Consider the following 14218-nt stretch of genomic DNA (forward strand, 5'->3'; position numbering starts at 1 on the left):
GAACTATTCAAGAGGGCTTTTCTGCACAGGTAATAGGGTGGCACCCAGTGTTCCCTCTAAGCTGAGTTAGTGTGAGCTACCTCACAGCTTTTTAGCCTCCGGCTCACACATTTTTGTTTTCGCTCAGGAAGGACGGCTCCAGAGCAAACTAATGTATGCAGTAGCCAAATTGCTGGCTCACCACTTTAATGCCAGTAGCTCATAAGGTAGAATTTTTGCTCACAGGACTCCACAGCTTAGGGGGAGCATGGGTTGCACCGTACTAAACGATTCACAAAGTTACTTGGATAAATCATTAGGGACTGCAGCCTATACTACTGTGTGTAGCTTGTTGAAACTCGGATCCTCCTGTGGAATTTTGCATCCTTTAATGTGTCGTGTTAAGACTCATGCTTTGTTTCAGTGCTGTTTTGAAGACTTCTGGTTGGTTCCGCAACCTTAACCCCATTGCATTGTTTATTGAATGTCCCATTTTGTTGACTGTGCTGACTCCCTCTGGGTAACCCACCTGGAGTTCCAGTGAGAAAAACAGACCATAAATGACACAAACAAAGCATAAATAAAACATACCAACAAAAGGGATCTTTGGGTCCCCGTTGGGGAGGAAAGTGTGTACATGTAAACCAATATTGTCCTTTCTGTGAGCATCTCTAGACTTCTAGGTGAGGATGACCACAGGAAGAAGGGTTACCAGCAGGCCTAGATAAAAACGTCTTGTCCCTTTACTGTATTTTGCTGACTGGGGTATTATTTATTAGGGGATGTGATGGATCTGTCTTCTATGAAAAGCTTCAACTGCTCATTTCCACTTAGAGGGAGAGCCAGTTTGGTGTAGTGGTTAAGTGCGTGGACTCTAATCTGGGAGAACCGGGTTTGATTCCCCACTCCTCCACTTGCAGCTGCTGGATGACCTTGGGCAAGCCGTAGTTTCGATAAGAGTTGTCCTTGAAAAAGAGCAGTTTCTGTCAGAGCTCTCTCAGCCCCACCTACCTCTCAGGGTGTCTGTTGTGGGGAGGGGAAAGGAAAGGAGTTCGTAAGCTGCTTTGAGACACCTTTGGGTAGTGAAGGGCAGGGTATAAATCTTCTTTTCCCCCTCCCCAATTTCTCTACACAGTTTTGTTCCGGTTTAGGCATAGAGTACATTGTGGGCAGAGTCTGGATCGGCTTTTGGCTCATCCTCTTGGTGGTGCTGGTGGTGGCTTTCGAAGGCAGCTTCCTGGTGTGCTACATCTCCCGCTACACGCAGGAAATCTTCTCCTTCCTCATCTCCCTCATCTTCATCTTCGAGACTTTCAAGAAACTCATCAAGGTAACACACGGCCTGCGTTTGTGTCTTCTGCCCTTGCTGCTGGGGTTGCTTCCACTTTTGTGCAGCTGAAGACCTGTGGAAGGTCGGATTGCTAGCTACAGGTTGGGAAATACCTGGAGATCTGGGGGATGGAGCCTGAGGAGGGTGGGGTTTGGGGAGGGGCGGGACTTCAGTGGGGGATGTAGCTTTCCCGGGAGGCGTGGGCTGGGGTTAGGGCTACCAAGTACTTACCGCAAATCGGCAGGGGACGTATAGTTCTTGGCAGGAACATTCCCGCGGGGAAAACACAGGTGCTGCACTATCCTGTCGCCCAGACATGACGTGGGCATGTAGCCGGGTGACGCCCTGGCAATTGGGCTAAAAACTCGATGGTACCATCGAGTTTCCAGCCCCATTGCCAGAGCGTCGCCCGGCTACATGCCCAGTGTGCTTACATCATGTCTGGGTGACAGGATAGTGCAACGCAGCCGTGTTACACACAAGAATGTTCCGGCAGGGAAGCATGTATCCCCCGCCGATTTGTAGGTAGGTACTTAGTAACCCTAGCTGGGGTCCAGCAGGGCAGGTCACAGGCAAGGCTGCAGAGAGTAACCAAAGTCCAATCTAAAAGTCAGGGGTTCCAGAGAGCAGGTTTACCAAAGTCCAGTCTAAGGTCAAGGAGTTCCAGGCAGCAAGTCCAAGGTCTGGGGTTCCAGAAAAGTCAGTTGTTAGGTCCAGTTCAAGATTGGTCAACTCTTAATGAGTTAAACTCCCAGCCAATTCCTTGGTAGTCATCCTGAGACTACTCATTCATCTCTTCAATTTACAGCTGACGACGGGCCATGAGTCTTGCACTTTTTCTCCTTTCTTGCAGCTCCCATGGTATGGTTGAGCTAGGTGGGCTGGGAGTGACTGCTGAAGACTTGTTTACTGCTTCAGAGTACAAGGTTTAGGTTGTGACTCCTGATCTCTTGTTGTTCTCCTTCTGGCTCAGCGTCAGCTGCAGCCAGCTGTTCAATTACCGACTCAGGGCTAGCAGGTAGCTCCTTGTCTGAGAAATCTGAGCCATCACTCAGCACAGACTGACTTATGACACCACCTTCCAAAAGTGGCCATTTTCCCTGTGGGAACTGATCTCTGTAATCTGAAGATCAGTTGTAAACCCAAGAGATCTCCAGGCTTCACTTGGAGGTTTGCAACCATAGCACTCTACAAGATGTGCACATGTTATTCTGGCCTTAGGACTCTGAAGGCAGGAGCTGTAGCATTGTCAGGGATGAACTTTTGGATGAAAGCCCAGGGCCCTGGCTCTGAGTTGGGAAATACCTGGAGATTTGGGAGGTGGAGCCTGAAGGGGGTGGAGCTTGGAGAAAGGAGGGGCCTCTGCAGGGTACAATGCCATAGAGTCCACCCTCCAAAGCAGCCATTTTCTCCAGGGGAATTGATCTTGGTTGTCTGGAGATCAAGCGTAATAGCAGGAGATCACCAGGTGTCACCTGGAGGTTGGCAACCTAGCTCAAAGGCTCAGCAAGAGAGGGCCCAAACGCACCTTGTAGCGAGCCAGCCCTGTGAAACTTTCTCCTGAGTAAATACGCATAGAACCAGAATGCGCTATGTGTGTTTTTCTATGGAGATGGTGCGATGGGACAAGGCAAGCTGGTCAAATGTCCATTCTGTGCTTCACATTTGAAATATACATTCCCAAAGCCCATCAGACTGTTAAAGCCAGATTCCAAAAAGACAGAACTGCACTGCTGGGCAGGAATGCAAGCATGTTTACCGAATCAAGCCCTCTGGCTGGCTGGCAGGCAGCTTCTATTTGCATGTACAAAGTTCTTCTCATAGGGGGCGATGCTGCATCTGGCATTCGCTCCACGTCTTCTCAACTGGGAGGAAAAGGTGCAGTTCAAAACCACATTCAAATACCCCGGGGCAATGCCGTACTGGCTGCGAAGTCACCGATGAACGGCCATAAATCTATGCAGAAGGTGCCATAAAACCCGATAATCAAAGGAAGTGAAAGCGGCATGCAATGCAGAGGGGAATTTCTGTTCCAAGGTGGGTTTCGTACAACAACGGAGGGGAAAGCCAGTGCAGAATCGCCCATGGTTCTTCCAGTGTCTTATCACTTTTGACTCTCCGCAGGTGACCGTGGGTCAGTCTTTCCCCTTTTCCCCTCTGTAAAATGCATCAAAGTAATAAGCAAGCTAATTGTGCAGCAATATATAACTCTATGAAGTAGTAATGAGAAGGTATAGCATTCCATTTCTGAGTTAAGTAGCCCCTACTGCTTTGATACATTCCTTCTAACACCCAGTGCTTGTTGGCACAGAGGTAAACCCTCCCCCTTTTTGGAGGGGGACTTCCTGCTGCAATAACAGCTTGGTCACAAGAAGCCAGGCTGTCGAGATCTGGTTTCTATAGAAACTGAGGAAGGAGAGGAAGAAAAGACAGAGGGATGAAAAGATGTAGGGAGGAGAAAGGAAAACAAGCGGTGCTCTTATAACTGGGCTCCACTCAGAAATTGTTTTCTTGGGGAATTCAATTGGGGTGGGTTGTGCTACGGGGAAGCTGGAGTCAAGGCCTTAGGAGGGGGGGGGGAGCTGTGCTGATTGAGCCGAAGAACCAAGGAAGTGGAAATAGGGGCTGGTGGCAGCTAAGAGTGAGAAGAGCCAAGAGGTCTCGGCCAGCATGCTGTAGTGATCATGAGGGGCGGACTCTAATCTGGAGAACCGGGTTTGATTCCCCACTTCTCCTGCCCAGGAAACCCGCTGGGTGACCTTGGGCCAGTCACAGTTCTCTCAGAGCTCTCTCGGCCCCACCTACCTCACAGGGTGCCTGTTGTGAGGAAAGGAAAGGAAGGAGATTGTAAGCTGCTCTGAGACTCCTTTAGGGTAGAGAAAAGTGGGGTATAAACACCTACTCTTCTCCTCTTCTTGGTGAAGATGGCTCACTGACTTTTATATATTGATTCAAAACATTATTGTGCCTCTCCAGTGGCCCTTTAGTCAGTAAACCGACCCGTCCCAAAATGATGGATGGGTAAACTGTTGCTCTGTCCCTCCAGTCTCAACTTTAGAGTGGCATTTTTTAACCCCAAGGCATAAGTGGGCTTGAAACTTTCTACCCGAGAGGAAGCTTTCCACAGTGACGTATCTACCGAGGAATGTCTGGATGTTGCAGAAGATTCGGGATCACGTTCTGTGTTGCACAGTCGGCTCCCAGCATTTCTAAATGTGGTCAACTGCATCTAGAGTTACCAGGTCCCTTCCGCCCGCCAGTGGGGGGATGTTCCAGGAGCGGGAAGTGACGTCGCCCCCCCACCCATTCCCCCTGAAACAGTGACGTCACTGTGACATGCCTGCATCATCCAGAAGTGATGTTGGCGACGCCGGGGGCGACGCTCTGGATTTTGAGCAAAACTCTGTGGTAAAATCAGCATCAAACCACAGAGTTTTGCCCAAAATCCAGAGCATAACCTCCCCCCCCATGTCGCTGATTTCACCTCTGGGGGATGCAGGCAGGTCATGTGCGACGTCGCTGTTGCAAAATCAGGGGATCCCCTGCCCCCACCAGGCAAATGACAACTGTAACTGCATCAGAGAAGCCAGGAACGGAGTACAGGTTGTCAGCCAATCAGCACTGTGCACAGCCTGCCAACAGCCAGTCAGAATGATGCACAGCCAGCTCTGTTGTACTCTCTGCTCAGAGCAGCAAGTCAGAAGCTAAGTCTGTCTTGCCAATCAGTTACGTAATACTACCATCAGGTTGTCGTAGAAAAAAGCAAGAGTCCAGTAGCACCTTAAAGACTGACAAAATGTGTGACTTTTGTGAGTCACTGCTCAGTTCTTCAGGTATTTGCCACATCTTTTGTTAGTAGCACCTTAAAGACTAACCAAGAACAGTAGCACCTTAAAGACTAACCAAATTTGTGGCAGGGGATGCGCTTTCGTGAGTCACTGCTCACTTCTTCAGGTATTTGCCACACTTTTTGTTGGTAGCACCTTAAAGACTAACCAAAAACAGTAGCACCTTAAAGACTGACAAAGTTTGTGGCAGGGGATGCGCTTTCGTGAGTCACTGCTTGCTTCTTCGGGTATTTGCCACACCTTTTCGAGGGAAGCTTAGCCAATTATTATATACTGTAGACCCTGTCACAGTAGAGCTTGCTATAGGAGCTCCCCAGTCACCAGAATAAGCGCGGTAGCGTACATCAAAAAATTGTATAAGAATTAACATTTTGAAATATGGCTTGCAGCACTTCATTCTAATGAAGATATAAGTACAGAATAAGAAACCTGAAGAAGGACTCGCAAACGGACAGTGTACTAGAACTCCGTCGTTTGTCTAAAACTAGTACTGTAGTATTCTATATGTACTGCTTAGCTTTATATTGCATATTATAGTGTTATGGTTGTAATTTTGTTGATAATTGAATTCTAAAACATTGCAGATAAAAATCAACTTATATTGTTTATTTGTACACGGTGATTTACTGTTTAATTGGACATCTTTTGTTAGTAGCACCTTAAAGACTAACCAAAAACAGTAGCACCTTAAAGACTGACAACGTTTGTGGCAGGGGATGTGCTTTCGTGAGTCACTGCTGACTTCTTCAGGTATCTTAAGAAGTGAGCGGTGACTCATGAAGGCTCCCCCCCTGCCACAAATTTGGTTAGTCCTTAAACTGCTTCTGGATGCTTTTTCCTACTGACTGCTCCAGACAGACTATCCATCTTGGTCTATTAAGGTGGTCAGGCAGGCCAGAATAGTCACAGGTAAGGAAGAAACTGCCCATCAGCAGGGCATGTGAGAAGCAAAGTCAGGGTCAAGCAAGAAATCTAAATCCCCAGGGTGGGGAGCAATGTTCCCTCTAAGCTGTGGAGTCTTGTGAGCAAAAATTCTAATTTGTGAGCTACTGGAATTAAAGTTGTGAGCGGGCGATCTGTCTTCTGCATAAATTAGTTTGCTCTGGAGCCATACTTCCTGAGCCAAGACAAAAATGTGTGAGCCAGAGGCTAAAAAACTGTGAGCAAGCTCACACTAACTCAGCTTAGAGTTAACACTGGTGGGGAGACAAGAGAGTCCAGGGTTTAGTGTAGGGTTGCCAGCCTCCAGGTGTGGCCTGGAGATCTCCCACTGTTACAACTGATTACCAGACAATGGAGATCAGTTCCCTGAGAGAAAATGGCTGCCTTGGGGGGTGGGGGCTCTATGGCATTGGATCCTGCTGAGGTCCCTCCCCAATCCCTACCCTCCCCAGACTCCACCCCCCCCCGAATCTCCAGGTGTTTCCCAACCCAGAGCTTAGGGTTGCCAAGTCCTATTTTACCTGGAGTTGGATGAGCCCTGACCCCTCCGGGTGACATCACGGGGCGCGTGTTGGGGGCGGGGGCACTATAATTCAAGGGCAAACCATAGAGTTTTCCCTCAAATGATAGAGTGTCCCCCCGCAACATGCCTGACGTCACCTCTGGGCGGCGTCATCATGGCGGGCACGTCTCTGCGCTCCCGGCACTTTGGGGGTGGGGTTCTTCCCGGCGGCCCGATTTGGGCTGGTGGGGAACGGACTCATAAAGCGGGGGTTTCCTCGCCCTCCCCCGGGGGACCTGACAACCCCACCAGGGCTGGCAACCCCAACCCCACCCCACCCCTGAGACTGTGACAGGCTCTTTTGCTCGGTGCAGCAGGCAGTTGTAACACAATTGTTGGAAGGAGCACAGATTTGGTGGGCGGGCTCCCTGGCGAGCTTCCCCCACCTTCCTGCCTACTCCCCTTTCTCCACACCTGTCCGTTCCCGCAGATTTTCGAGGATCACCCCCTGAGGATGGAATACAACACCAGCTCCACCTTAACAAAAGACCAGCCCAACACGGCCTTGCTGTCCCTCGTTCTCATGGCAGGAACGTTTTTCATCGCCTTCTTCTTGCGCAAGTTGAAGAACAGCAGTTTCTTTCCCGGCAAGGTAAATCCTGCATAGTGCTTGGGTATGTTTGAAAAGTGGGCGGGGACTTGGAGAGGGAGGTTATGTCTGTGCATGGGTTTGGCGCATGGCCAAGCAAGAGCCAGTTTGGTGTCGTGGTTAAGAGTGGCAGACTCGGATCTGGAGAACCGCGTTAGATTTGGCACTCCGTCACATGCAGCCAACTGGGTGACCTGGGGCCAGTCACAGTTCTCTCAGAGCTGTTCTCTCAAGAGCAGTTCTCTCAGCCCCACCTACCTCAGAGGGTGTCTGTTGTGTGGAGAAGAAGGGAAAGGAGATTGTAAGCCCCTCTGAGACTCCGCAAGTGAATGGTGGGGTATAAATCGTATTGTATTTGTAACGGCCATTGGCCATATGCAATAAATTGGACTGGATTGGATAAATCCAACTCTCCTCCTCCATCCAGAATGAATAGTGTGGCTGGGCTGCAAACTGAAGCAGTGAGAGAGGGGTTTCATTTCTCAGTGCAATTTAGGATAGATGCAGCTTACTTTCTGTCAGGGTAGCATCAAGGCTCAAGCTTTAAGTGTAAAAATAAGCACTTAATGTAGAATTCCTATGCTGAGCCCGCTTCCACCGGCCCATAGAAGAACGATAGGAAGCAGAAACCTCGCCCCCGTCCGTTATGGCCAGATCCAGCTCTGCTGTGAATCTCCTTTCTGTATTGCATTTTAACTACATTCAGTTGCATTTTTTAATCCCCAGGAACTATTGCAGGAGCCAATTTTGGCTGAAAAGCAGAAGAAAAATAGGTGATTGGAAGCAAAAGTTATGATCAGGGGTCATTTCATAGAAAAAGAAGTGCAGGAGCTCATTAGCATAACTCATTAGCATAACTCAGGGGTCATTTCGTAGAAAAAGAGCTAGGGGAACTCATTAGCATAACTCATTAGCATATATCACACACCCTGATATCAGGGGCCCGGCGGTGGACCTGCAAGGCCGGTGGGAGTGCGAGGAAGCCCCGCCAAGGCCCTCCCTGGCCCCAGGCAGGCAGGGGTGGGGAGAGGCGGGGAGGAAGCAACTTACCCTCCCTTTTCTCCTGCCTCCTCCTGGCTGAATGAGGGCTGGAAGCGGGGCGGCCGGAAGCAGGGGGCGGGGCTTCGCCATGTGCCACGCTCCCTGCACCTCACCCGGGGATCTGCGTTCCCCCGCGTTCCCCCCCCCCGAAATGACCTCTGGCATAACTTATTTGCATGTGCCACATCCCCTGGCATCACCGGAAGTGTGTCAGAAGGCAACACCCACCGCTTAGGCTCCACTGGACTGTTTTGGATTGCTAGCTATGGGGGGGGGGAACATTCAGATCTGCCCTCGCAGAGGAGGGAGAGCTTGTACCTGAATAAAACCTGGTCTTAAAGGTGCCACTGGACTGTTTTGGACCGGGGGGCGGGGGGGGGAGCTCTGCAGCTTACCTGGCTGCTTCTTGCTCTGACTGAGGGCTGCTGGGAGCAGGGGGTGGGCACTTTACTGCCAGAGCTCCGCTCCTGTGCGCTCCTGCAGGAAATGACCCCTGGTTATGATCATGCCATAACATGTGCTGTGGGTTCACTGCCCCAAAATATTGGGCCTAGGATCCTAGGAATCGCAACTTTATTTTTAAAACAAAGCAAGTTACTGACCTTTAAGGCTGCAGGTGAAAGTGTATGGGGCAATTGCCAATTTGCCACGTTTGAAAGGCCAGAAGAACAGGATTTTAACAGATTAACGGGACGGGATTCCGGTGCTCTCAGCAGCCCTTTGATTCTCCCAGCAATTGTGAGAAATTACAGAGGGAGCATATTTGCTTACTTCTTTTTTTTTAAGCCCCCGGATGGGGTTTTTTTATTGGTTTTTTCCACTACAAAAAACTACAACAGAAAAAAAGGGAGGGGGAAAACTACATATATGGGAGAAAGTAAAGAACCCACTACTAACTAAAAACCCAAGAGAGGAGATCCTCCAACTAGCTTAGATACATCGAGTCTTCTCATCGTTGATCCCTTTATAAACTGAGTCAAACATTTATAGCCCTTTTACCTTAAAGTTTAAATTTAACTGTCTAGTAACAGTACCCCCAATCATCCCAAAACCAAAATTCTCAAAGGCACAATTCAGAGTCCTTCAGCCTTTACTTCTACTTTTCCCTTCTCTTCCGCAACTTATAGGGACTTGGGGCTGCCACCCCTTGCTCAGACAGAGAGTCCTCTCCGGAAGAACCAGTTTCCAGCTCGCCACTGGACTTGCTGTCCTCTTCTTTTTTCCCGTCCTCTGACCTTCCCAGCTGGACCCTTAGAAATTATTGAGCTTTCAGAACAGAGTCAATCTTTTCTTTTTTATCTTTGATCTTAAAAGTTACGCCTTCTGGAAATAGCCATTTATATGAGAATCTTACTACAATTTCCCCAGGCAGATTATTTTTCTTTATATATCCTGAATATGATCTGTAAACCACATCCATATCGTTGAGCAGCGATTCTGCCTTCATTTCTGATACTGGGGCTAGTAGTTCACTCATCAGTTCTTTAAGATTCTCCCCTCTGTTCTCTGGCACACCCTGGAAGCGCAGGACCATGTTAGCCTTATCCATTTGAACTTGCAGCATTTGGTCGTCCAAGGAAGTTTGTTTCTTTTCCAGCTTTTGTACTTTCTTCTTCACTTTCTGTGTAGTTGCAGCCACTTCCTTTACCTTCTCGGCATCTTGCTTCATTATTTGTATTAAATCGTTTATTTGTGTTTGTTGTGCAATAATGCCTTGTGTAACCACGGACATCTGTTCTTTGACGTTATTTAGCTGTTCCAGTAGAGGGCACATGTAGTCAGCTACAGCCTTTGCTGTCTCACTGGTAGTTTCCGGTTTTGGGCTCTCCGGCCCTTTCACTTTCAAAAGTCTTTCTTTGTCCCTCTTCCCCGCCATCTTTATCGTTTGTTTACTTTTGCAAACATTTCAAAAGTCTCTGAATGTGCGCTTGACCGCTTGGGCTCGCTTTGGTAAGTACTTCTAGGCAGTTTCCCTCGTGTTTTCTTCCGCTCCCCCCCCAATCGTTCAAAAGTTCATGCGCATGGGAGGCGTCCCTCCCCCACTCATTTTTTCTCCCGTTCAGTGGGGTGGGGTGGGGAGCTATCTTTTTCTCTTTAAACGCTACGAGATTGACTCACGTTCATAATCGGTCGTTCGACCTCGCTTTTATTTTGTTTCTGCCGCATGATCTTTTGCGCTCGGCCCGGTCAGTGTCACTAAGCCCATTTGGTCTCGCAGCACGGAGAACCGTCGGAACGAAGAGGCGCCTCAATTCTCAGGCATTCCACCCTCGAAGAGGCAACCTCTTCTAAGTTCCATGGCCAGGGTCCCTTCACCGGGCCCCTGGGGGGGGTTGCGAGCCTGCGCACCCCCTTCTTCGGCTGGAGCGCAGGTTCACCCCCGGGAGGTCCAGGAGGTGAGTCTGCTAGCGCGCCGCCATAAACCAGAAGTCCATATTTGCTTACTTCTCATGATTGTTACAAATGGCAAAATGTGTGCTTGATACAAAGGATTTTATTTTTCAAAAACCGCAAAGCCCAGCGTATCAGTTGCAATGTATAACGCAATTACTTTTTGGCAGGGTGTTTCTTTTCCCACACAAAGCTGTCGGCTTCTAGCGGTGTTCAAGAATAGTGTGCTTTAAAGCTAAAAAAAAAAAAGCTAAAAAAATCCTGCGTTAGATTGCATTTAGCTGCTTTAGTCAGCACTGCTTGTAGTGAAAAAAACCCCATTCTCCATATGTTTGGGAAAGTAGAAGGTTGTCTGTTGCAAGGGAAATGTGTTCAAAACCTCCAGCCAGTTTGGTGTAGTGGTTAAGTGTGCGGACTCTAATCTGGGAGAACCGGGTTTGATTCCCCATTCCTCCACTTGCAGCTGCTAGATGGCCTTGGGCAAGCCATAGTTCTGTCAGAGCTGTTCTCTCAAGGACAGTTCTCTCAAGATCTGTCTCAGCCCCGCCTACCTCCCAGGGTGTCTGTTGTGGGGAGGGGAAGGGAAAGGAATTTGTAAGCCACTCTGAGACTCCCTTCGGTAGTGAAGGGTGGGGTATAAATCCAATCTCTTCTTCTTCTTCTCTTTCCTTTGTCTTGATACCTTGCATGGAATGGTCTATCTTGGCCTGGCGTTTGAAAATCTGTGGTCTATCTTATTCCCAGGACTTGCCTTCTTCTCTTGTCAGGTCATACCTGTAGTACCAGATTAATGTGGCTCTTTCTTTTTGGCAGCTTCGGCGTGTGATTGGAGACTTTGGTGTTCCTATTTCCATCTTCATCATGTCCTTGTCAGACTTCTTCATTCGGGATGCCTATACTCAGGTGAGACCCTAGTTCTATTTATTTATTTATTTTATTTCACTTATACCCCGCCCTCCCCGCAAGCGGGCTCAGGGCAGCTTACATAGGCACAACTGTGCAATAAAATACAACAGGATTAAAACAGTTAAGGCCCCAAGTGCAATAAAAATAGGACAAGTTAAAAACAATTAAAACAAAAACTCGCACCTTGCGGGGTACATTAGGAACTAAAATACTCACTCCCTATTGTATATCGCGGTGGGATCAAACTGACTGCTTTTCCACATTCTCATTTTTCTCGCTTGTGTGTTCATGTCGCTTAGGGGGTTTTCTCCTCTTTCACACATGTTTGGCTCCCTCTTGTGGTCGATTCAATATTACATTGGCTTATATTCAGCATAGAAACCTGCAGTTTAAATCTGCAGGGAGATATGCTGGGCGTAAACAAATGTAATATTGAATTGACCATGAGAGGGAGCCAAACATGTGTGGAACAGAACCACACACACACACACACACACCCCAAAGCAGCATGAACACACAAGCGAGGAAAATGAGAATGGGGTCAGCTGACCTTATCAGCAAAAAGCCCTCTTTATCTCAAATGCCCTTGATATTTCCAGAACCCAGGTGCAAACCTATCAAGCCACCTCATGGGTTCACTTGTGAGTTGGGTCTTCCCTGTGGGGGAGTGGTAAGGATAGCAAAGTAAATTCCCTCCTTTCCTGGAGTGGTTCGCCCCACAGCAAGAAAGGACTGGAGCCTTTGAAAGTGCTCCTTATCAGGTCACCATGTTCCTGGGAAGTATTTTCTAATTTCTTTTTAAAAAAAACCAATCTGGATTCATCAATCATTGCAATCTTTTGGACTCCTGGAACTGTGATATTTTGGATATTTTTGTACTCCCGGAACTGCGATCGTAATTGAAAAGACTGGCCAGCTGCATTTGAAGTCAGCTTCTAATATATAGCAGTAAGAGGGAGCCTCTTCAAAAATGTATGGCTTTTGGAGCAAGACGTCTGATAAACTTTGATCTTCAATTACAGCTATTCAGTGAAAGATTTACGTAACCAGTTTTAAAGAACTTTATTTTGGCAGCTTCAACAATAGAGTGAAAATACTAAGTGAAGCTCTTTTTTATATTATTTACTCTGCGGAATATATAATTGGTTGTTTTCATTTTTACTTTTACTCTTTCTTATCTTTTTAATTTTTTATCATTGATGAAAGACATTTGTTTGAAGCGTTCAGTGTTTCGGCTGTGATGTGACACAGTGGGGATTACTAAAACTCAGTTTATTTTCCTTTATTATATATTAATCTATTTGGACATGTGAAACTTTCCAGAATGGAAAACATGAAAACATTAGTTTTTTTTAAAAAGACGAATCAGCGTATCAGGAAAGGCGGCAGGGTGGGCAGGATATAAATCAAATAAATCAAAACAAAACAAAGCAAAGACCCTGTTCACCCCCTTTTCTCTATTTCCTTGTTGCTCCCCCTCCCTTTCTCCCTCCCCTTTCCTCCCTTCTCATTTATCATCTCTCTTCCCAGCATTACTATATTATAATTTTAATAGAAAATAAAAATTGTTCTGTTTGTGATAGATTATGTTTGTGATTTAATGATCAGAATGATTTGAAGATAAACTACCTTTCTCATCTATACTAAATGGAAAACATGAAAACATTAGTTTTTTTAAAAAGACGAATCAGCGTATCAGGAAAGGCGGCAGGGTGGGCAGGATATAAATCAAATAAATCAAATCAAAACAAAGCAAAGACCCTGTTCACCCCCTTTTCTCTATTTCCTTGTTGCTCCCCCTCCCTTTCTCCCTCCCCTTTCCTCCCTTCTCATTTATCATCTCTCTTCCCAGCATTACTATATTATAATTTTAATAGAAAATAAAAATTGTTCTGTTTGTGATAGATTATGTTTGTGATTTAATGATCAGAATGATTTGAAGATAAACTACCTTTCTCATCTATACTATATTTATTCAGAACATTCATTACTTGCTATATTTAGCCCTTTTTATAAGAACTGTCAAGAATATCATTTTTTATTCTAATGGATATGTACTTTAGTTGAGTTATTTAACTAGTATAAACTTTGATTGTTCTGTATTTGATATATGCATAGAAAACAGTATATGGGAATAATATATGGAAAGTGTATACAATATTTTTAAAAGTACAGATGAAACAGATGAGGACCAGAGAACTGAAGAAATGGTGGAAAAAATATTGCAAATATTGGTGCACCAAATGCAACAATTTGATTGAAGAAAGAACTCAAAAGACCATTCTAGATTCAGAGAAAAAAACCTTAAAGAATATCCAGAGTATTCGGAGAAATATTCAAGAATCTGAGGAAAAAACCCAGAAGAACATTCAAGAAGTGTCTCAAGAGATATCAGCTGGACTACCAGAAATTAATTTAAAATTACAAGAACAAACACAAGAAATTATAAAAATCAAAGAGAAGCAAAAAGATGACACACATTTAGAAAGACAGGATCTCTGAATTGAGAAGACAGAACAAAAAATTGAAATCCTGGAAACTTGATGCAGATCTAATAATCTGCATTTTAGAGAAATCCCAGAGGATTTTGAAAGGCCAAATTTGGAAAAAAAGCTTTCGTGATTTACTTC

The 14218-nt window shown here is 46.4% G+C and overlaps 1 protein-coding gene across 1 annotated transcript in view; it reads left to right on the forward strand.

The window, feature by feature from the left end:
• Positions 1-14218, forward strand: part of SLC4A1 (solute carrier family 4 (anion exchanger), member 1 (Diego blood group)) — a 138090-nt gene that overhangs the window by 102865 nt on the left and 21007 nt on the right. The window contains exons 12-14 of the mRNA XM_015410312.1: positions 1115-1309; positions 7092-7253; positions 11496-11585. Coding sequence (XP_015265798.1) covers positions 1115-1309; positions 7092-7253; positions 11496-11585 — 447 coding nt within the window. The remainder of the gene's footprint in view (positions 1-1114; positions 1310-7091; positions 7254-11495; positions 11586-14218) is intronic.

Source organism: Gekko japonicus, unplaced genomic scaffold (assembly GCF_001447785.1).
Source record: "Gekko japonicus isolate JY-2015 unplaced genomic scaffold, Gekko_japonicus_V1.1 scaffold1360, whole genome shotgun sequence".
In the NCBI taxonomy this organism is placed as follows: domain Eukaryota; kingdom Metazoa; phylum Chordata; class Lepidosauria; order Squamata; family Gekkonidae; genus Gekko; species Gekko japonicus.